The sequence below is a fragment of the Rana temporaria genome, chromosome 6 (genome assembly GCF_905171775.1).
Source record: "Rana temporaria chromosome 6, aRanTem1.1, whole genome shotgun sequence".
In the NCBI taxonomy this organism is placed as follows: Eukaryota; Metazoa; Chordata; class Amphibia; order Anura; family Ranidae; genus Rana; species Rana temporaria.
This window is the reverse complement of record NC_053494.1, coordinates 105,466,622-105,491,103: the sequence shown is the minus strand read 5'-3', so window position 1 is coordinate 105,491,103 and position 24,482 is coordinate 105,466,622. Positions and strand designations below refer to the sequence as shown.

General features: G+C 44.9%; 1 protein-coding gene across 4 annotated transcripts in view; it reads left to right on the top strand.

Moving 5' to 3' along the window:
- FBXL18 (F-box and leucine rich repeat protein 18) overlaps nucleotides 1-24,482 on the top strand; it is a 202,073-nt gene that overhangs the window by 94,654 nt on the left and 82,937 nt on the right. For 3 of the 4 annotated variants that reach the window (XM_040357110.1, XM_040357111.1, XM_040357112.1), the window contains exon 3: nucleotides 16,562-18,081. In XM_040357110.1, the coding sequence (XP_040213044.1) occupies nucleotides 16,562-18,081 (1,520 nt within the window). Of the gene's footprint in view, nucleotides 1-16,561; nucleotides 18,082-19,045; nucleotides 19,812-24,482 lie in introns of those variants that run through there. The other variant, XM_040357113.1, reaches the window with a different exon arrangement.

Genomic DNA, 24,482 nt, shown 5'->3' with positions numbered 1-24,482 from the left:
TACTTCAATGGAGAAGCTGCAGCAAAGCATGTAATGTGTTTTTGCAGCAATTTGTGTTTTGTAATCTGCCCAACAACAAATTGTCCCAAAAAATGTAAAAATGTTTTTTTTTTTTTTTTTTAAGGCTATTATCTGATTAATCTAAACAATAATCGGCCGTACCGTATTTATCGCAGTATAACGCGTTCCCGCGTATACCGCGCACCCATAAAGTTGCCCCCAATCCTGTGGAAAAAAAGTTTTTTTTGTACTTGGTTTTGGTGTCTTGCGCGGCGGCCTCGTCGGGTCCGGCGTTCGTCTGCGGCTTCGGGTGTCCTCTTCGTCGGGTCCGGCATCCTTCTGCGACTTCGGGTGTCCTCTTCGTCGGGTCCGGCGTCCTTCTGCGGCTTCGGGTGTCCTCTTCGTCGGGTCCGGCGTCCTCCCCGCTCGTTTCCCGCGCCGAGTTTTGAATACTGCGCCGACATATACAGAGCGCAGTACACTCGTGTATTGTCGGCAATGCTCGGCTACCCGCGCTGACGTCCTGTACGTCCAGGACGTGAGTGCGGAAGGAGCCGAGACTGCCTGACTATACCCGAGTGTACTGCACTCGGTATATGTCGGCGCAGTATTCAAAACTCGGCGCGGGAAAGCGGGTATCGGCGTATACCGTGCACCCACGATTTTGCCCTGATTTTCAGGGCAAAAAAGTGCGCCGTATACGCCGATAAATACGGTAATCGATTATGAAAATCGTTAGTTGCAGCCCTAGACGTCAGTGAACGTCTTTCCCTATATCAGGGAACAGACGATCACTGACACTTCCACAATTAGGAACTGGGAAGGTGTGTTTACACACACCTCTTCCCGCTCTTCAGCTCCGGTAACAGATCGCGGGACACTGGTGGCGACTTTAAGAGACACATACAGGTACGTGATTGTGCCCAGCCGTGCCATTCTGACAACGTATATCGACGTGAAGGGGTCCTTAAGTGGTTAATGTATTTCTACAGCTAGCCTGTGCCTTTTCGCCAAATGGACAAGACAACTTCCTCTTCAGGGTCACACAGTATCTTAGATTGCAATTTTTCGGATGGCCGCTAGGTTGCTCTTCCATTGCGGCCGGCGTAGAATATGTAAATGAGTTTCTACGCCGATTCACGAACGTACGCCTGGCCGCCGCAGTCGATTTACGCCGTTTCCGTAAGGCCTTTACAGGCCTAAAGTTATTCCACCTATTAGGTGAAATAACAATGTTAAAGTATGGCCGCCGTTCCCGCGGCGAGATTTGAATTTTTTACGTCGTTTGCGTAAGTCGTCCGCGAATCGGGAGATGCGTCGTTTACGTCCACGTGAAAATCAATAGGCCCGTATGGCGTACTTAGCCGCAATGCGCACTGGGAAATGTAGGCGCCCGGCGCATGCGCAGTAGCCAAAAAACGTCAAAAACGTGAGGTCAAGCCTCATTACCATTAAACACGCCCCCCTCCAACCCATTTGAATTAGGCGCCCTTACGCCCGCCGCATCTACACTACGCCGCCCTAAGTAAGGAGGCAGGTACTTTGAGAATACAGTACTTGCCTCTCTTAAGGCGGCGTAGTGTAAACACGCTAGGCTACACCGCCGCAAATTTGCGCACCCGTACCTGAATCTACCTAATAGTGTATACTAGGCTTGAGAGACCCAGAGATTGTGGGATATGAGATTTCTTCACAGGATGTGTCAGTTCTTAGGTTACTGAGGTCATGTAGTGCCATGCCAAATACACAAAACGCTGACACATGAATTTAGGTTTGCTCTACTACCAGCCTTAGTACGGGCCAACAAATGACAAGATAAAACCACTTGATCAATGCACATCTTATGTAGGCAAAAAACATTAAGTGCTGGTAGGAATGTTTATAATGGCTTTAAGTAAAAATTGCACCTGGTCTGATATCAGTTATAACTAGCTTTAAACCCTGTCTTTGCCTCCCATTTTCACCTCAGGTGGCCACAACATTTTTTTCTTTTAAAGACAGCATGAAGAAAACCTTGAAAAAAATGACTAAAACTATTGTCACTGTAAAAATTTTAAACGTAGCCTACCTTAAAAGCTAGCTTCAGTGAGAATGTTGGCATTCACTTTCACACATTTTTATTTTGGTGTTTTTAAATAGTATGTAGGCCAGCGTACAGAGGTCAGTAGTTTGTAGGCCAGCGTACAGAGGTCAGTAGTTTGTAGGCCAGCGTACAGAGGTCAGTAGTATGTAGGCCAGCGTACAGAGGTCAGTAGTATGTAGGCCAGCGTACAGAGGTCAGTAGTATGTAGGCCAGCGTACAGAGGTCAGTAGTATGTAGGCCAGCGTACAGAGGTCAGTAGTATGTAGGCCAGCGTACAGAGGTCAGTAGTATGTAGGCCAGCGTACAGAGGTCAGTAGTATGTAGGCCAGCGTACAGAGGTCAGTAGTATGTAGGCCAGCGTACAGAGGTCAGTAGTATGTAGGCCAGCGTACAGAGGTCAGTAGTATGTAGGCCAGCGTACAGAGGTCAGTAGTATGTAGGCCAGCGTACAGAAGTCAGTAGTATGTAGGCCAGCGTACAGAGGTCAGTAGTATGTAGGCCAGCGTACAGAGGTCAGTAGTATGTAGGCCAGCGTACAGAGGTCAGTAGTATGTAGGCCAGCGTACAGAGGTCAGTAGTATGTAGGCCAGCGTACAGAGGTCAGTAGTATGTAGGCCAGCGTACAGAGGTCAGTAGTATGTAGGCCAGCGTACAGAGGTCAGTAGTATGTAGGCCAGCGTACAGAGGTCAGTAGTATGTAGGCCAGCGTACAGAGGTCAGTAGTAGGTGGGGCAGCGTACAGAGGTCAGTAGTAGGTGGGTCAGCGTACAGAGGTCAGTTGTAGGTGTGGCAGTGTACAGAGGTCAGTAGTACGTAGGGCAGTGTACAGAGGTAGCATATAGGGCAGTGTACAGAGCTCATCAGTATGTAGGGCTGCGGTCAGGAGGGAAAGGTATAGCTGGGTCAGGGGGCACAGTACTAGGGGATCAGAAGGGCACGGTGCAGGGGGATCAGGAGGGCTAGAGTGTCGGGAGGGGCATTGTACTGGGGTGTCAGGAGTGCATGATGTCAGGAGGCATGGTGCTGGAGGGACAGGAGGATATGGTATGGGGGGGAATCGAGAGTGGTGCAGGGAAGGTGCAGTGGCAAACTTGCATGTCCTGGCTCTGATCCCTGGCGACAGTCCTGTGATGCCTTCCCATCTGGCATGACCCACTTGGATCGGGGGGAGGGCTGGGGGGGATGGGCGCAGCGGAGGAACAGCTCGGGCATGTTTATAAAAGCCCAAACCCGCCCAAGCTATTCCGGAGGCTTTCCCCGCCCCGCAGGGGCTGCCTCTGCTGGCAGGGTGAGAAATCGTCTCCAGCTTTGTAGCGCTCAGTGGAAGAACAGGTTGGCATGCAACACCATCACCAGTCAAGGGTAGCTCGTGATCGACGCGTTGCCGACCTAGGGAGTAACACATGCTTGTTTTACTGCTTGTGGAACCTATGAGTTTATTCCTGTGCATTGTGTAAAAAGGCTGTTTGATCCTATCTTCTCTGATTTTTCCCTACTTGCACTGTCTCCAATCCATCTGCTGATAAGACAGAGCCCTTTTTGGAGCACTGTGCAGACAGCCTCATAGGACAGTCAGAAAAGAATGAAAACTCCTCCTAAAAGCTTTAACCAGACACCAATAGAGGTCATAAGATTGCTATATACTGTAGAGGTCGACCGATATGAGTTTTTCTCTGGCCAATGCCGATATATAGAAATCGGGGCAGCCGATGGCCGATATATGATGCAGATTTTTGCGCCCAATGTTTTAGCCTGATTTTTTTCCATCATTGCAGGTATAGAGCATAGTTCTTTAAAGTTGGGGTTGAGCCACAGAGGGTTATTAGGGGACATTGACCATGACTCTTTGGAAATTTTAAAAACAATTATTTTAAACAGGGAGAGTGAGGTAGTTAGCATAGACGTGCCTGGGCCCGACCTCTGTATATAAAATTATGGAGAGTCTCCGGAGAGGAGGCGATGGCTCCATCAGTGGATGTACAGGCATTTGCCACAACCGGGTGTAGCCAGTCATGGATGTGGACCAGTTGGGAAGCCAAATATAAATAAAAGTTGGGGAGCGCTAAACCATCCATATGTGCCGGTAACCGTAGTGTCTCTAGCGTCACCCTTGGGGATTTACCATTCCACAGGAATTCTATGCATATTGTATCTATATGTTTAACGAAGGATATAGGGACCTTAAAGGGTGCGTTGGCTAGTACAAATAACAGCTTAGGTAGATAGGTCATTTTAAGGGTGTTGGCCCTTCCCAGCAGGTCTAGGGGTAAGTCCATCCACTGCTTAGTCTGTATTTGTAGCTGGATCAGTAAGGGGTTCTTTTCAATATAGGAGGACAAGGGTAACTGCACTAAGACCCCCAGGTGTCTGAAAGAGGACACTACCTGAAGTCTGGAGTCCGGGTAAATCTGCAAAGTTGCATCAGGGTCTAGAGGAAAAAGATTGGATTTGTCCCAGTTCACCCGAAACCCAGAGTTGCCACCAAAGTTCTCTATATCTGATAGCAGCATCTTTATTGAGTCCTGGGTATCAGCCAGGTACATCGGGTGTAATCTGCATAAAGCGATATCCGCTCCTCTATGGTAGCGATAGGAAGTCCCCCAATCTGGTGGGAGCAGCGGATGCATACAGCCAGCGGCTCTTTAGCCAGAGCAAATAGGATGGGCGACAACAGACACCCCTGCCTAGTGCCTCTGACAATAGAAAAGGTGTCTGTAGTGTGGGAGTTTACTCGTATGCGGGCCTGTGGGGAGGTGTATAGGAGTCTTATCCAAGCAATAATGCGGGGGCCAATCTATACCGCTTTAGTACTTAAAAAAGATAAGGCCATTCCACATTGTCAAAGGCCTTGGACACAATTGCCCGGGTAGGTGTGCATTCGTGGGGATATTGGAGATTGTGAAACAGTCTACAAATATTCATTCTCGTATATCTACCAGGTATAAAACCCCCTTGATCGCTCCTGACCAATGTCACAACTACGGTGTTCAGACGGTTGGCCAACACTTTGGCAAGGATTTTAACATCCAAATTAAGAGAAATCAGGTGGTGTAAGTCACATTTAAGAGGGTCCTTGCGTGGTTTCAGTAATAGAATAATCAAGGCCTCCCTCATAGTGGGGGGGGGGGGAATCCCAGCAGTCATGGCTTTATTATGAGGTTTGCAGAAGAGATGGGCATATTAAGTGTTGAAACTCCAGCAGGGAAGCCGTCTAGGCCTGGTGTTCCTATGTGCCGGTAGTTGTGAGATGGCCACCACGATTTCCTCAACAGAGAGATGCGCCTCTAAATCTCCACTGCTCCCAGCCGAGAGGGAGGGGAGAGATATCTGGGCCAAGTAGTCATTTAGTTAGGAGTTTGTGTATTCTGCTCTGGATGAGTACAGGTCTTTGTAGAAGTCCAGAAACGTCGTCATGATGTCCCTTGGAGCATCACTAATTTGTCCCTGTGCAGTCATAATTCGGAGGATAGAAATGGGAGAGTGTTCAGGTCTAGTCAAATAAGCTAGGAGGCGTTCAGCCTTGTTACCATGTTTTAAAGATTTTTGTGTGGCAGAGATTAGCCAACAAAACAGAGACCCATCTAGAGTACGCTGTATGAGTAGCATGATGGGATTTAGCTAACCATGGCCGTTTGAGGGACCTTGTTTTAGAGTCAACCAGGTCAGTCTCCTGGAGACAAATAATGTGGGGGTGTTGTTTTTTCAGAATTTGAGAATACTAGGGATAGATTCTGAGGTGAGTTCAAACCTCACAGGAAATTATCTTTAGTAGGCCGGCTATGGCACATCAAACAGTACATAGTATATATGCAGGGGGCTGGTGGCATAGATATAACATTGCATGCCATGCCGCCCAGGATATACACAAGCAGAGACATATCATAACAAGTGTAAGGCACTATTCAGGTTAAAGGAAGCACAAATACACATGAAAAACCAAAGTACAAGAAAAAAAAGATTAAAAACCAAAAATAAGAAAAACGAAAAAGAGAAAAAAAATAGGAAGTGCACAAAAAAAACCATACCGCCCTCCCCGCTTGGCCATCCTAAACATAGCAAGCCTTGGATCCCCGAACTGAGAAAAATCTTCACTCAAACAAAGCAAGAACTGTCCTGTGGCCACGCCACCAACTGGTACGGGGGTGTAGTGGTGTCTGGCTTTGCTCTCGAACAACACAACAGGAGTGAGAAGAAAAGTGCTTTAGCATTAAAGTTGTCCAGTTTCAGGATAGTTGCTATTTGTAAGTGGAAGGATATATGAGTGAAGGTATACCATCTGCAGCATAGGGAGCTTGACCACTAAATGTGTAGAGGTTCAATCTGGACAGGCTGGAACCATTAGGATATCAGTTCTGGAAACATCCGGGGGAGGAGTAACATGCATCCTGAGAATCACAGACAACATTTAATGGCAAATTAAGTGAGCCCTCCATCTGTCCATGGAGGCAAGGGGTAATGAAACTGCCATGTGGTAACATAGAGGTATGTGCAGGGAACTTGGTCACCAGTATCAAACAACCCTGCGCCTTGGTACAGCTCCATAACGGTTGTTTAGCCACGCCATGGCTTCCTTAGTGTTGGTGAAGTGAGCTTTGCCATCGTGGATAACACGCAGCTTAGCGGGGAAAAGCATGGCATAGGAGAGGCCCTCAGAGCGTAGGCGGGTCTTCACCACCGCAAAGGAGATGTGTTGTCGTTGGACGTCTGCTGAAAAGTCAGGGTATACAGAAATGGTATTGCCAAATTGTATTTTAGGGGGTCTTTTTCTCTGGCAAGATGTAAAATGGAAACTTTATCTTGGAAGTTAAGGATCCATGCAATTATGGAACGTGTGGGAGCTCCTGAAGGGGGGGACGTGGTGAAGTGTGGTTTGCATGTTCAATGACAAAGAAAAGGAGGGTGCATCTGTCCCAAAAATGTCTCTCAGCCAGTTATACAGGATTTTTTCTGGGTGGGAGCCCTCTTCGTGCTCCGGGAACCCCACAAACGCAAACGTTTTTCAAATCATCGATTTTTGCACGGAGGGCCGCCACTTCACTTGTGTGGTCCTGCACTGTGGCAGATGAGGGGTGCACAACATCCTCCAAGCAGCTGATATGCTCTTCAGTGGCTCCCTGTTCTATCTCTCAAGTTTTGCACATCTTGCTTCAATAGGGAAAAGTCCATGCGAATGGATGCAACCTGTGTAGTAAGGGAGGCTTTGCAATCCCGTATAGCTATCATTATGGTGGCTAGTGTAGGCTCAGGAAAAGGGGAACCTGGGGCCTGGCTGTCCTCAATATGCAGGGGGGAGTCCTGGAGTTGCAGGTTGTTAGGCTGTGTATCGAATAGGGCAGGCACAGAGTCACTCACCAGGGCTGGTGGATGGCTGCTGTGCTGCCTGTGTCTCGGCTCCATCTTGCCTTCTGAAAGGGGCTAGCTGTCCTGCCGCAGATGTTGGCGCGGGTGGCCCGTATTTTACCATGGACGCCAGCCATAAGTGTTCCCACAGCTGTGGGGAGTAGTTTGGTGGCGTTCGAAATCCCCACAGCCCGCTACAAATCTAAGGGAGAACGTAGACCCATCTCTTCTGAAGGATCAGCACGACTCTGGATACAAGCGCCTTGAGGCGATTCGGTTTGCATTTGTCAGTGCTATACAAGTTACTCACTCAATGGACCCAGGATAGCTTCAGGATGCCGTTCGTGAGTTGGAGATGTGTCTCTACACGTCTGCTTGCTCCACCATCAGGCCACACCCCCAACTTCCAAAATGATTCCTAAATATAAAACATGAAACTGTAGTTATTAACCAACAAATGTTTTTTTTTTTTTTTTTTAAATCTTGCCTTTTGTGTGAAACATTGAAAATCAAAGGAACCCAAAATTGTAAATGGGCAACTCAAAGTGGTTCTAAACCGATACATATACAGTGGGGATCGAAAGTTTGGGCACCCCAGGTAAAAATGTGTATTAATGTGCATAACGAAGCCAAGGAAAGATGGAAAAATCTCCAAAGGGCATCAAATTACAGATTAGACATTCTTATAATATGTCAAAAAAGTTAGATTTTATTTACACTTTCAAAATGACAGAAAACAAAAAAAATGTCATCTGCAAAAGTTTGGGCACCCTGCAGAGTTAATATCTTGTACTGCCCCCTTTGGCAAGTATCACAGCTTGTAAACGCTTTTTGTAGCCAGCCAAGAGTCTTTCAAATCTTGTTTGAGGTATCTTTGCCCATTCTTCCTTACAAAAGTCTGTCAGTTCTTTGAGATTTCTGGGCTGTCTGTCACGCACTGCTCTTTTAAAGCGGAGTTCCAACCACAATTAGCATTTTTTAAATGTATGTCCTTTCATCCTGCGTTTTTATAATATAAATCTGGTCACTTACTATTTTACAATCCGCCGCCGATCCGCATAGATATTCAAAAAAGATAGTTTATAAAACTATATCTACACCGTTGTCATTTTGCTTGTGGGCATTGTGAAGCCTATAGGCACTTACTTCCTGGAAGTCTTGCATGGGGAGTGATAATTGGACAGCGCACTGCATCCTGGGAAATTATGACACACATTTCCCAGGAGCATTGGAGGGAGATGGTGTCAGAATCCTAGATGGTTTCAAATGCAGATTTTGTGGGACCGCATAGCAACAGGCATTTCCAGATGAGTAAAAAAAAAAAAAAAAAAACTTTTTTTTTTTTTTTTTTTTAGTCGTAAAGCTACAGTTTAAAGTAAAATTGTTTTTTTGATGGAACCTCCACTTTAAGGTCTATCCATAGATTTTCAATTATGTTGAGGTCAGGAGATTGTGAAGGCCATGGCAAAACCTTCAGTTTACGCCTCTTGATGTAATCCCTCGTGGATTTTGAGGTGTGTTTTAGGATCATTATCCATTTGTAGAAGCCATCCTCTCTTTAACTTCAGCTTTTTCACAGATGGCATCAAGTTACCATCCAAAATTAGCTGAAATTTTATTGAATCCATTGTCCCTTCTACTTGTGAAATGTTCCCTGTGCCACTGGCTGCAATACAACCCCAAAGCATGATTGATCCACCCCCATGCTTAACAGTTGGACAGAGGTTCTTTTCATTAAATTCTGTGCCCTTTCTTCTCCAAACGTACCTTTGCTCATTCCGGCCAAAAAGTTCTATTTTAACCTCATCGGTCCACAGAACTTGTTTCCAAAATGCATCAGGCTTGTCTATATGTTCATTTGCAAAGTTCAAACGCTGATTTTTGTGGTGAGGACGTAGAAGAGGTTTTCTTCTGATGACTCTACCATGAAGACCATATTTGTACAAGTATCTCTTTATAGTGGAATAGTGTACCACAACTCCAGTGTCTGCCAGATCTTTCTGGAGGGATCGTGCAGTCAACCGTGGGTTTTTAATTGCTTTTCTCACAATCCTGCGAGCTGTTCTGTCTGATATTTTTCTTGGTCTTCCAGATCTTGCTTTTAACTTCCACTGTTCCTGATGACTGCCATTTCTTAATTACATTCCGAACAGAGGATATTGACATCTGAAAATGCTTTGCTATCTTCTTATAGCCTTCTCCAGCTTTGTGAGCGTCAACTATTTTCAGTTTCAGTTTTCTAGACAACTGCTTAGAAGAACTAGAGGTCGACCGATATATCGGTCGGCCGATATTTTGCCGTTTTTGTGAAATCGGCATCGGCCGATTGTCGTGAAAGAATTGGCCGATTCGCGGCTACAATATCCAGGCCGCGAGGTCCCTTGCCTTCCTGTCATGTACTGACCAGTCACCAGTGCCCCCGCCATGAATCCTCCATCCGCATTGGCCTCTGCTACTCACAGCAGGTCCTGGAAGTCTACGTACGGCGGCGAGTAGGGGCGTGACGTCACGGTCCTTCCCCCACAGCTCGCGTTCCACTCCTTGCTCACATTGCGAGTAGGGGGCCACGCCTGTCTCTCACGTCACCCTTGCGTGCCCCACCCCCTGCTGCTCCTGGTTCCCGGGTCTTCTACTGGCTCTCCCTTGCGAGTAGAGGCGTGACGCCCAGTGCTACTCCTTTCCGGCTTCTTATTTTGCAGCATCCCCTGCATTCTAGCTAGGTATGTGGCATATTCGTTCATTGATGTAGATCACTATGGGCATTTATTTTTTGTCAACACTAACACTGCTGGGCAAGGTCACGCTCATGGGCACATTTTATGTTATTAAGGGACACTCTGATGGGCAAATTTTATGTCAAGGGGCACTCTGATGGGCACAACAAAACTTTTATGTTAAGGGGCACGCTGATGGGTATATTTTTAATGTGTTTGCTGATGGGCATATTGCATGTTAAGGGGCACTCTGATGGGCAAATGTTATGTTAAGGAGCACGTTTTGTTGTGCCCATCAGAGTGCCCCTTAACATAAAATGTGCCCATCAGCGTGACCCTTATTTTAAGTTAAGGGGCACAATGCATCCCCACCCATCCCTCTCCACAACACATGGCTGTGGAGGAGGCGGGTACAGAGAGGTGGCTGTAGAGGAGGGGGTACAGAGAGGTAGCTTTACAGCCACCTCTGTACCTCCCTCCTCCACAACCACCTCTCTGTACCTCCCTCCTCCACAACCACCTCTCTGTACCCCCCTCCTTAAAATGACTAAGATTGTATTTTTTTTCTTTTTTAATAATTATGAGGTGGCACTGATGGGCTGCACTGGTGGGCACTAATGAGGTGGTACTGATGGACACTAATGGGCTGAACTGGTAGGCACTGATGAGGTTGCACTGACAGGCTGAACTGGTGGACACTAATGAGGTGGCACTGATAGGCTACACTGGTGAGCTGCATTGGTGGGCACTGATGGACCCTGATAGGCTGCACTCCACCTTTCCACCCTAAACAATAACCTCCTCCCCAACCTAGATTTTCTGAGATAATGGGGGAAAAAAAAATCGGCCTAAAATATCGGCCGCAAAAATTGGCCTAAAATATCGGCCATCGGCCGCCCCGATTTTGAAATATCAGCATCGGTATCGGCCAGAGAAAAACCCATATCGGTCGACCTCTAAGAAGAACCCATGGTGCTGATTGTTGGGGCAAGGTCAGATGAGTCTGGGCATTTAAAACCTTTGAGATTGACATCACTTGGTCTTTCCAGACGATGATTGAGAACAATCCATGACACTGGCAGGTCTCAGCTTTGCAAAGGGGGCAGTGCATGCTATAAATTCTGCAGGGTGCCCAAACTTTTGCAGACGCCATTTTTTTGTTTTCTGTAATTTTGAAAGTGTAAATGATGAAAATAAAATCTAACTTTTTTTGACATATTATAAGAATATCTAATCAATAATTTGATGCCTTTTGGAGATTTTTCCATCTTTCCTTGGCTTCGTTATGCACATTAATACACATTTTTACCTGGGGTGCCCAAAATTTCGATCCCCACTGTACCCAGTGATACAGAGATGAAACAAATACTCCTACATAAGTTGTAGCTCTTTATATGCAGCTCTCTTCTCTACATCTGTTCAAAGTGCTGAATTCATAGAGCTTGTCAGAGTTCAGAAGAAAAGGGATGGAGAGCTGAAGTTACACTCTGTAAGCTGATTGGAGGGAAGAGACACACCCCCCTTCAAACGGCTCACGGGAACAGAGCTGAAACTGACATTCACAGGCTGTGTTCATCCCGTCGCCATGTTTTATGATTCATGCTGATGGAAGAATGAAGCAGCAGACAAACGCGCTCCTAATTGGGACATGTATGCTTTTTTTCATATGTCATGCCTAAAGATTACAAGGAGTCAACAAGGCATGACATGTTGGGTATTTACTCGTGTAACATCATCTTTCATTCTATATATTTCCAATTAATTAAAATGTATTTTTTTTTAAAACAAACTGTTTAAAAAAAACCGCCATGCAAATACTGTGTGGCACTAAAAATTGCAATGATCGCCATTTTATTCCCTAGGGTCTCTGATGGGGTTAGAAGTTCTTTTCTAACAACAAATACTGATTTAAACTTAAGGCTTGGTCTTCAAGTGGTTAATGAACAAAAGTTTTCTTTTGGTGGAGAGGCAGGAGGGTGACATTAATCAGAGGAAGCTTTTGTATTTATTCATATAAATATAAATCTTCCTCTGAATGGCTGAGCAGCGATTGACTCAACTCAATTTTGTGATGGGAACTGATGCCACATGCAGTACTGACAGGCACCACATCTGTTAGTAATATAAATGGTTTGCTTGGGCCATTTTAGCCCGAGTTAACTATTTAAAGTGGAGGGTGGAATTAGGCTGTAACATTGCGTAAATGAGATCTGGTGATCAGAAAACATGATTTTAACTTCATATTTAATTTGACAGTGTATGCCACTGTAATATCGGGGACAAACAGGATATATAGGCCAGGCATGTCCAAAGTCCAGCCTGCGTGCCAATTGCGGCCCGCGGTCTGGTTTTGAACGCCCCGTCTGGTTATCTAAACATATATCTTTTGTGGCCCCCGATGATCTCCCAGCACCGGGGCAACAAACAATATATAATCTGGCTGCCTTGCAGGGGAAAGGGAGGAGGAGGGATGAGTGCCGTGCATACAGGAGTAGAATTTCCTGTTTACAGGTGGCCTCTGTAATAGGAAGTCCCGTCTCTGGCGCTGCCATTGGACAACCGTTCTGTCCATCAAAGAAGGTGGGACTTTTGATTAAAGAGGCAGCCGTGTTTGCGTTTATTCGGCAGGGGGTGCCTTAGTGAGGGATAGAGAGAGTATCATGCAGGCTTTTGTATCCTACTATTCTGATCTCTATGCGGCTATCCCGCAATATGACAGTCAGGTGCTGACGGATTTGCTGGACTCCTTTCAGATCCCGGAGCTGCCCGGGGAGGCGGCGGCAGACTTGGAGGCCCCTTTTACCTCCAAGGAGCTGGCCGTGGCAATTGCCTCCTTCCCGAATGGTAAGGCGCCGGGACCTGACGGGTTTCCGGCTGAATGGTATAAGACCTATTCAGAAGTGCTGTCCCACAAGCTTTTAAACCTGTATACAGAATGTCTTGAGATTGGGAGCTTGCCCCCTACGTGGTATGAGGCACATGTGGTTCTGCTCCCCAAGCCAGAAAAGGACCCACTGCACTGTTCCTCTTACAGGCCCATTGCACTGTTGAACATGGATCTTAAAATCCTTACCAAAATGGTGGCCAATCGATTAATGCAATGCCTGGACCACTTGATATCACCTGACCAGACGGGGTTTATGCCCAAAAAAGCTACCGACATTAATATCCGCAGGGTGTACGCGCATACGCAAATTGATGGTGAGCTGTCTCATGGGGGGGCCCTGGTGTTTTTTGACCTGGAAAAGGCGTTTGACTCCATTGATTGGGGATACATGGTCCAGGTGCTAGAACGCATGGGTTTCGGCCCTGTGTTCCTCCAATGGATAAAAATGCTCTACGACCGCCCAGTAGCAGCAATCCGCCTGAACGGTGGGGTGTCTGACACTTTTCCAGTATCCAGGGGCACCAGGCAGGGATGCCCCTTGTCCCCGGGTTTGTTTTCTCTGGTTATGGAACCCCTGACGATTGCATTGCGCTCTTCGTCGCAGATCCAGGGGATTAGGGTGGGCACCCTGACTGAGACTGTGGCCCTCTATGCTGATGACCTGGTTCTATTTCTTGGGGATACGGGCCCTTCTCTACATGCTGCACTCGCATTGATGGGTAGGTTCACTGAGGTCTCCGGTCTCAAGGTCAATTGGACTAAGTCAAAGATCCTTCCGCTACGCTCCCATGGGATGCCCGGGCGGGTTGACCCTTCCAATCCCTTACAGTGGGTGACTCAGATTAGATACCTGGGGCTACATATCACAAATTCTGTGACGGATTTCATTAGCCTAAATGTGTCTCCACTGCTGGCTACTGTATCTAAAAAACTCCACTCCTGGAAAAATCTTCCCCTGTCCCTCATTGGGAAAGTTAGTCTGATTAAAATGAAGATTCTTCCCCTCCTGCTTTACACTCTCAGGAACTCTCCGGTGTGGATACCAAGGTCGATTTTCAGGTCCATAGACAGTATGATCTCCTCCTTCCTGTGGCAAGGGAAGCTCCCTCGCCTCAAACTGGCTATTCTTCAACAACCATGGGGGGAGGGAGGATTGGCGGTACCCAATTTCCACAAATACTTTTTAGCCGGCCAGCTGGCGGTGGCTAACCGTTGGTTGATCACCGCTCCGGACGACGCTGCGGTCTCTTTGGAGGCTGCTTGTGTGGGCTCCTATGAGGCGCTTTCGCTTCTGATCTATAGAGGGCCGAGGGCCCCCTACCCCTTGACGTCCTCTATGCGGTCGGTACTCAGAGCTTGGGCTGTGGCCCAGGAGATGAGACCCCAGGATAGTGTCACTTTCTCTCCTGAGACCCCCTTGTGGAGGAATCCCAAGCTGTCACACTTTCTTGATTATCCAGACCCAGTGGTGTGGACTGCCTTTGGAGTCAAGCTCCTGCGCCATATAGTGGTCAATGGCACTCTTATGCCGTTTGACGACCTAAAAACTTGTTATGGTCTACCAAACACACATTTCTTCAGGTACCTGCAACTAAGACATACATTTCAGGCCCAATTCAGAGGGGGTCCCCTTGTCCTTAAACTTAGTGATTTGGAATTATTGGCTCGTGGTGAATCGCTGTCCAAAGCGGTTTCTGTTCTATATAGGGACCTTTTTCCGGAAACTACTAAATTGCTAGCGCCATGTAGACGGGCCTGGGAGACAGTGACTTCGGGACTGGACAGAGATGACTGGGATGATGTTTGGGGGGCAGCTTTTCAGGCCCTGGTTTCTACCAGGGATAGACTAATTCATTACAAATTTTTGCACAGGATTTACCTGACCCCTGCTAGACTAGCTAAAATATTTGGAAATCAGAGATCAGTATGCTGGCGGTGTTCCATGCCCTCCGCAGACTTTATGCATGTCTTCTGGGACTGTCCCCGGGTTCAACCATACTGGCAAGGTGTGGTGGACTGTATACGGTCGGTCACTTCTATTTCAATTCCCATCACTGTGGAGGTGTGTCTACTGCATCTGGTGGAGCCCCTGGCTACGACCAGGGCGATTAGGACACTACTTATTCTTCTTTTTTTTTATGCTAAAAAGCGGATCATCCTTTCTTGGAAGAGCTCCTCGGCCCCAACAGTGGAGTCCTGGAAGGTACTGGTAAACAAGGTCATTCCATTTTACAGGGCTACTTACCTGAGCAGGGGGGCCCTGACAAAATTTGATAAGGTGTGGGGAGGTTGGTTGGCCTCGGTGGATACAGTGTCGGATTAGGCCGGGTTCAGTACAGTCATGGAGTGTATGTGTGATGGTGTCTGGGGGGGGTGGAGTGTGGACCTATTTATTTTGGAGCAACGGTGTATTCTGTAAGGGAATGTATCCCATCTCTTTTCTTTCCTGGGCAGAGATTTGCATGTTATACTCTATCAGCATAGAGATCAAGATTGCGCAAAAGGTTGTACTTGTCATGGGGGGGGGGGGGGGGGTCACGCGTTACGATATACTTATGATTTGATTTAATCGGATTTCATTGATTTTGATTAGGTTTGTAAACATTTAATGTGTACCAGTGCTGTCCCCCCCTTTTTTTTTTTTTTCTTTTCTTTTCTTCCCAGCCGGTTTCTGTGTTCTGACCGGTAATTGTCGGTCGCATGTTGCGGCCTAGTATTGTATCTGTGTTGCAAAAATTGAATAAAAATAATTTTCTAAAAAAAAAGAGGCAGCCGTGTAAACAGGAGATTCTCCTGTAGGTAATCTTTGGCGCTCCTCCTGCCCATTACAAGGCTGCTCTGATGGCAATGGCGGGTGCTGCATTCCTGGCAATGGTGGGTGCTGCATTCCTGGCAATAGTTTGCTTCACAGTTCTTTATTTAAAATGGAAGTTTTTTTCCTGAAACTTCCCTCTTAAAGTGAAGGTGTGTGTTATACTCCAATAAATACGGTATATCCAAATACCACACCCAAGCTCATCTCTTCCCCACACATGGCCACAAAGGCGAGATAATTCTTGTTGGGCAGTGTATTAGTGCACGAACATACACACTTAGACCAAATTTTAATGGTTCAAAGAATGTCAGGCAAAATGGTCGGCCCTCACGCATGTTCACTTCATCAAATCTGGCCCTCCTTGAAAAAAGTTTGGACGCCCCTGACATAGGCAAATGGTGAATTGGGTCTTTTTCTTGGCACCTAGTGTGTGCTCCTAAAATTTAAGTCATCAACAGTTGCTTTTCAGGCTTTATGTAAAATAATCTGTTTACTGCTGCAGTCTTGGTGACTCATTTCTCTGCTGAATCTGCTTTGAATAGTTCCTCTTTTATCCCAGTGAATCTACTACAGTTATCTTTGCCTGCAGCCAGGTTGACAGCATAGAAGGCCAGTAAATGACTGCTATGGAGAATGTGTTTGTCTATCTTTCCTGAAAGTGTTTTTAAATTTTACCTAAACAACTGCTTTAAGAGTACTTTTTCATTTTTATTTTCTTTCAGGCTCATGATGAACAAGTGAAACAAATGCTGAAAGTAATATGTAGGGACATTTCTGAACTAGACTTGAGTGGGAGCTACTGGTTGTCTACCCCAACAGTGGACATGTTATCACGCTGTAAGAAGCTAACTAGACTGGATATGGAAGGCTGTTCAGTTACATCCTTGCGCCTTTCTAAAATTCTTTCAGAACTTCATCACCTGCGTTCATTGTCTGTTGATATCAACGCAGGGTTTGATGCGGGAAAGCTAAGCAGTGAATGCAAAGCAACACTCAGTCATCTAGAGGAACTGAAACAAACTGTCTTTGTGCCATCCTATGGAGTTGTACCATGCTGCACTAGTCTCAAAAGGCTTCTGCTCTATTTTGAAGTTTTGGACAGAACACGTGAAGGAACAGTAATGTCTGGGCAACTGATGGTCGGAGAAAGCAATGTACCCCATTACCAGAATCTAAGGCTGTTCTACGCCCGTCTTGCACCTGGTTATATAAATGAGGAAGTTGTTCGATTGTATTTAGCTGTACTAAGTGACCGGACACCAGAAAATCTTAGATCTTTTCTCATATCTGTCCCAGGTAACCTAGCAGAAAGCAGAGCTACCAAAAATTTGCTTGAATCCATGGCAAAGAATGTTTCTTTGGAGGCATTTCAGTTGCCTAAATATTGGGTAAATGGATCTTCCCTACTTCAACACATGAAATTTAGTTGTCCATCATACTTAAATTTCAGTGGCTGCATGATTTCTGGTGATCAGCTTACACAAAGAATTTTAAATGGTGGAAAAGACTGTAAAAGCCTTGTAAGTTTGAATCTAAAAGGGTGTGCCTTATGCCTTCTTCCCAACTTGAATTCAAGAAAACCTGAAGATGATATAGATGGCTCTATTTTGGAAAATTTAATATTGGCTTGTTCCAATCTTACCCATTTGAACCTTTCATCAGCACACCATCACAGTTCACAGACTTCAGGAAGGCATCTGTGTGAGATTTTATCACAACTAAAAAGCTTACATTCTCTTTCCTTGCCAGTGTGTTCGGTAGCTTACAGCTGCACAGCACTAGCTACTCCCAGTGCTGCACCACCTATGTTTGGCAAAAAGGTTCGGGTTGGGGTAAATACTAAAATCCCTGAAGATCCGAGTATGGCTAAGCAATGCCCTGTCTTCTGGAAACTTCTAAAGGGAACTCCAGTTCTGAAACACTTGGAATTTATTGGTTCAAACTTTTATTCTGTTATGCCCCGGAATGATCCAGCAATACGCAACACTTACCCACCTTGCAAGCGTTCACATGCTGTAGGGGATGCAGAAGTGGCAGCAATCAGCCAGCTTAATTACTTGGAAAACCTTACACTTGCACAGCTTCCAGGAATAGTAACAGGTTCCAGCCTAGTAAACATTGGCATAAGCTGCAAACAACTTTGTAGTTTATCACTGGCAAATATTGGCATGATGGGCAAAGTAATGTACATGTCTTCACTGTGTGAGATGTTGACGCACTGCAAATGTTTAAAGGATCTAAGGTAAGAAATATTAACCTAGCTTCAATACTAGAGGTCCCTTTTTAATGTCTGATAGATTTAAAATCTAACTTTACTTTGCTGAGAAAAATAACTAACTATCTTTACCATGACTAGTTCCATCTGGCCTTTTTACCTATTGCTGTTTCGTAGAAAGCCTTACAAATACATTACATTTTACATTCTCCTTCACCCCCTTCTTTAGTGCTAAGTTGGTTATTTGGAGATTTAGATGTCGAATGACAAAAGTAACGAATTTTAATTATTCGTTTTGGAACCATTTTTTAAATTTTCATAACGATTTTGGATCGATCGAAAAATTATCTACCAATCTAATTCTCTGTGAAGAATAACTGGTTGTTAAGGAGCAGCATCCTTAAACAACTGATGACTCATCATCTGTCAGCGGGGTTGTAATATTGTAATGCATCAAGATAAAAAGCCTGTGTGCTGCAGCCCCCCTCAACTCCCCTAAAACCTGAGCCCCATCTAGATCCAACGATGTTGTAGGATTATCTTGGCTGCCCAGGACTCCCTTCCTCAGTCAGCCAATGAGGCGAGAAAGGGGGCGGGCACAAGGAGCTGTGGCCTGGCTCGGGTGCCCCCCATAGCAAGCCGCTTGCTATGGGGACACTCAATGGGTGGGAGGGGCCAGGAGCACCGAAGAGGGACTTGAGAAGAGGAGGATCTGACCTGCTCTCGGCAAATCTACTGCACAGGGCGGGTAAATATAGCATGCTTGGTTTTAACTGAAAACAACATTTTATCACTTTAAGGCAAAGTTGATTTTGATCAATTGGAATGTAGCAACAGTTCAAAACACAAAGATAATATCTATACTTCTATCACCTGTAAATTACTGACTTTGTTTAGTGCATATTCACCGTTATTAGCAGCAAAGAGATATTATTTTAAGAAATACTAAATATTTTAATATTTTCTGTAAGCAGTCTATTGTTTTTCTTAGTTGACAGTAACAAGCAAGCAGCGAAGGTACAACATCAATAGGCAGACTATTTGAGGGTGCAAAGTGAGGCCAGTATTGGAATGCCAAGAACAGATGAAAACCACTTGCCAATTTCTTCAAGCTGTGCTGAGCCGTAAATAAATGGTTTAGTGCCACTAATGCGCACACCAGGACAGTAGCCCCATGTGTAGAGCCATGTCTTTGCACTGGCCTTTTGCATGTTTGTCAGCAGAAACTTCCTGACAACTGAAAAATTAAGTCTGAATTACTGAGCATTAAACGCATTTTGTTTTATTTTTATATATATCAAAACAGCACATTTGTTATTACTTTGTTTTCCCAGGTGAATTTTTAATAATAACTTTGCAATGTTCCCAGGCCTCTTGAACATAAAACATGGATAAAAATGTTTTACTATCTTAGTAAGATTTGAAGAGGTTCTGCCTCCGGTACAAAAAGCTTGGTCTTGTAAATCAGCCATGCACACTGAACTGACAAGGTGGCAAAATGTCTAAAATTACCACAATGGGTCACATTAATTCTACAGATGACCACTCTCGCTTACTCGCATAAACAGAGCAGTACTTTGGATTACTGTTACTAAATATAATATCGGTTCAATTCACAAAGCTATTTTCTTAATTGTACATTTAAAGTGGTTGTAAATCATCACATATACCCAGTGAAGTGAATAGCCTCAGATAATACACAGAGATGAAACATATCCTCATCCATATGTTTTACTTGTTTTCTGCAGTAATTTCTTGTCAACAGCCCTTCAAAAGTGCAGATTTGTCATTAACCACTTGAGACCTGCGCTATTGACAAAAGACGTCAACAGCGCGGCTCTTAGGTGCCAACTGGACGTATTTGGACGTCATTTAAGTGCATTACCCGCGCGCACCTCTGGGGGGCGCGCAGCGGGTAAACAATGTCCCGGCGCATCGTTGGGAAGCCGATGCGTGTACCTGGCGGCCGCGATGTCCGCCGGGTACACGCGATCGTCGGTAACACAGCAGGGACGTGGAGCTCTGTGTGTAAACACAGAGCTCCACATGCTGTCAGAGGAGAGGAGACCGATCTGTGTCCCTTGTACATAGGGACACAGCATCGGTCACTTCCCCCAGTCACCCCCCTCCCCCACACAGTTAGAACACACCCAGGATACACATTTAACCCCTTCCTCACCCCCTAGTGTTAACCCCTTCACTGCCAGTCACATTTATACAGTAATTAGTGAATTTTTATAGCACTGATCGCTGTATAAATGTTAATGGTCCCAAATTTGTGTCAAAAGTGTCCGATACGTTCCGTCCGCAATATCGCAGTCCCAATAAAAATCGCACAGTCCCAATAAAAATCGCAGATCGCCGACATTACTAGTAAAAAAATAATAAAAAAAATCATTCTGTCCCCTATTTTGTAGGCGCTATAACTTTTGCGCAAACCAGTCGCTTATTGCAATTTTTTTTATATATATATATATATATATATATATATATATATATATATATATATATATAATATATATATATATATAATATATAATATATATATATTTTTTTTTTAAATTGTCCGCTCTTTTTTTGTTATAGCGCAAAAAATAAAAACCGCAAGAGGTGATCGAATACCACCAAAATAAAGCTCTATTTGTGGGGAAAAAGGACGTCAATTTTGTTTGGGAGCCACGACGCACGACTGCGCAAATGTCAGTTAAGCGACGCAGTGCCGGAAGCTGAAATTTCGCCTGGGCACAAAGGGGGTTTATGTGCCCAGTAAGCAAGTGGTTAAATCCTTATGCATCTGTAAGGCGTACAGAGGAGGGGGGGTGGAGAGCTGCAGTTACAGCTCTTATACACTGTGTGAGAACTGATTGGAGGCAAGGGTCACACACACACACACACACACATACATCCCCTCCACATAGGCAGAGGAACTAATGAAAATGTAGAGCTGTATTCTGAATAGGCAAGCTGTGTGCTTACATCGGGCAAAATAAGTATTGAACACCTCAGTTTAGAAATCCTTCTGTAACCAATGGCATCAATATGTTTTGCAACAATAAGGTTGCAACAGTCTTGAGAGAGCTTTGCATTTACCCATCCAAGCGAGTGGTCCTTGCAATGAGGGCACACCCTAACTTATCAGACTGTGGGATTTTTGTTGGCCACCTATTCCCAAGACATTTCAGATGTTTGGGTCTAAAACATAACCAGAGGCTTCAAGCTAGAATTTTGGTCTCTACCTCCACCCTGCTTCATGTTGTCAAAGCTGCCAATGTCCCCACGAAGATTAGATGACTTCTCAAGACTCTTTAGGCCCCATGCACACGAGACGCTTTTACAAACGCCTCTAATCTCAGTTTTTCAAAGGCAAAAACCGGCATTTAAAACGCCCGTTTTGCGGCGTTTTACCGCGATTTGCGGCTGTCAGCGTTTATCCCCAAAACACTGTAGACCCTCCCCCAAGCTCAGAATCAAACTATTTGTGCCGCGTTTTGCGCGTTTAGCCGCGATTTGCGTCTAAAGCGCAAAAGCTGAAAGCTTCTGAACCCAAATTTTGGGTTTGAAAAACGGCCCTAAACCCAACTGCTTTGAAACGCCAAAAAACGTGATCGTGTGCATGGACACATAGGATAACATTAAATGTGTTCAGGGGCAGTTGAAAAAAATGCCCAAATGCCTCTGAACTCGAGTTTAGCAGCGTCTCGTGTGCATGGGGCCTTATATTTCTCAAAGTAATAAGTGGTATTCCGTGCATTCTGGACCTAAAGGTCTCAACACCTTTCTTTGCAGATTGGAAATTCTGCATGAAAACTTCAAATTCGGTCAACTCTTCCTTTCATCTGGCCTCTGTAAACATCAAGGATGACCAAACCCCACCTTTTGCACATGGGTTTTGGGCTTAATGTTGCCTTCTGTCTAAACATTTTGGCTTCCAGGGACCTGAAGGCGCCCAGTTTTAGGACCATCACATACACCCAAAGCTTAAAAACCAGGTCCTCATTATGGATTCTAGCCTGTCTACCCTCTCGTTGCAAGAGACTTGGTTGACAGAGGAAGTTTGCCTTCCTAATGGTTCCTAATCAACAAAGATCAAGTAGTTTTTATCTCTTTGCGCCAAGCTTCAGATAATGTCTGTCGAACAGTATTATTGATCAAAGCAGCTAAAACTAGACGAATACCTACATGCCTTGTATCACTAGACATCAAAAAAGCTTATGACACGGTATCATGGTCATATTTACATTTCGCTCTACAAAAATGTGGTTTTGGCCCCCACTTTCTAAGCTGGGTTTCATCATTATATAATAAACCCAAAGCTTATGCTAAATACACAGGGTACAAATGTGACATGTTTGATATCAATAGAGGTACACACCAGGGATGTCCTCTCTCCCCACTCCTATTTGCCCTATTTATTGAACCCCTTGCCCAATCCATTCGTGCAGATCCCTCAATCAAAGGTATAGAATTAGCAGGTCTCAACATAAGCTTTGCTTATTTGCTGATGACATCTTAATTTTTATAACTTCCCACATCTTACTACCCCTAATCTTATCAACATATTAGACCAATTTGCCCGAATATCGGGTTTAAATTAAATTCACAAAAAACTACAGCTCTAATATTTCTTTATCTCCAGATACATTACAGCAAAACGTCCCTCCCTTTTACTTGGTCATATACACACCTCACTTATCTAGGTATAAATTTGGGTTGGAAAAACGGCCCCTAAACCCAACTGCTTTGAAACGCCAAAAAACGTGATCGTGTGCAATGGACACATAGGATAACATTAAATGTGTTCAGGGGCAGTTGAAAAAAATGCCCAAATGACTCTGAACTCGAGTTTAGCAGCGTCCTGTGTGCATGGGGCCTTATATTTCTCAAAGTAATAAGTGGTATTCCGTGCATTCTGGACCTAAAGGTCTCAACACCTTTCTTTGCAGATTGGAAATTCTGCATGAAAACTTCAATATTCGGTCAACTCTTCCTTTCATCTGGCCTCTGTAACATCAAGGATGACCAATACCCACCTTTTGCACATGGGTTTTGGGCTTAATGTTGCCTTCTGTCTAAACATTTTGGCTTCCAGGGACCTGAAGGCGCCCAGTTTTAGGACCATCACATACGCCCAAAGCTTAAAACCAGGTCCTCATTATGGATTCTAGCCTGTCTACCCTCTCGTTGCAAGAGACTTGGTTGACAGAGGAAGTTTGCTTCCTGATCAGATTCTGGCTTGGGCGGAACTTCAAATCCCAGACCTGTCTGCCATGCATATCCCAGGCATGTAAAATTGTAATAAAATATAAATGGACCAAAGCGCCAAAAGATGGTGAATAAGATACTTGAAAAATAACTTCATAAAAGTGTTGATACCATGAATAAAATAAATAATCGCATGGCTGGAGCAACTGCAGTGTAAATTGATATAAACAATAAATGATGGTAAAAGTGATAAACCATGCTAAATGCTACATACAACAAAGTATTATATGAGACACTATAAAAACTATAGCTGGAAAAGTCCCCAGTGAAAAAGTGCTTGTGCTGTTGGAACAGTATTGAAGATCTCGTACACAGTGCTGCGACTTGAAATATGGATATATATGAAAGATTCCGTGCTTCCTAGGTGCTTAAAAAGGGTACTCCCCTAATAGATGTTCACTATTAGGTCAAAAGTGTGTTGTGTGTGTGTGGGGCGACCCCTGTAGATATCCTCTGGACCGGTGGTTGGCTATAGTGGATAATCCTCACGTGGATAGATACAATGGAAAAAAACTCATTGCGCAGTGCAGTTTTAAAAGACTTTATTCCAAAAGATTAAAAAAGTATTCAACTCACATGTATGAGTGCCTGATATTCTGGCACCCAGAGTAAACAGCAGGTAAAAAAGTCATCTGTGAAACCTGCCCAATCATTACATGAAGCTGCTGGTGCGGTGAAGGCTCGATTTCTTGGTTTGGACATCTAGGTGGAAGTGTGTCACAAGGTCGTGACTCAACCTCTATGCATTTCGGCCTATCAGATTATCCGTCTTCAGGAAGTTGCAATTCCACCATGTTGGTTGAGGGCATAAATACCCTCAACCCAAATCACATGTTAAAACGTATCCATAGCGTTGCTTTGCCTGCTATTTTACTTGGCACTGCTCACAATCTATTACAAATGTGTTGGTTGGCAGTATAATATACGAAAGGAAGATTACAATTAAAAAAATTGTAATAAGTATAAAAATATTATAAAATGATGGAGGGCGGAGCTGATGGCATCAGACATGTCCCTGCTGAGGCTCCGTTCTCAGGTCTTCACGGCTTCCACAGACACCTGAAAGACAAGGTAATTAATCAAACTACTCCATAATCTTCCCTAATGCCCTGGGAACATAATAGTATGGTTTTTGGAGTGACCCGCAGGAAAGCCAAGACAAAACA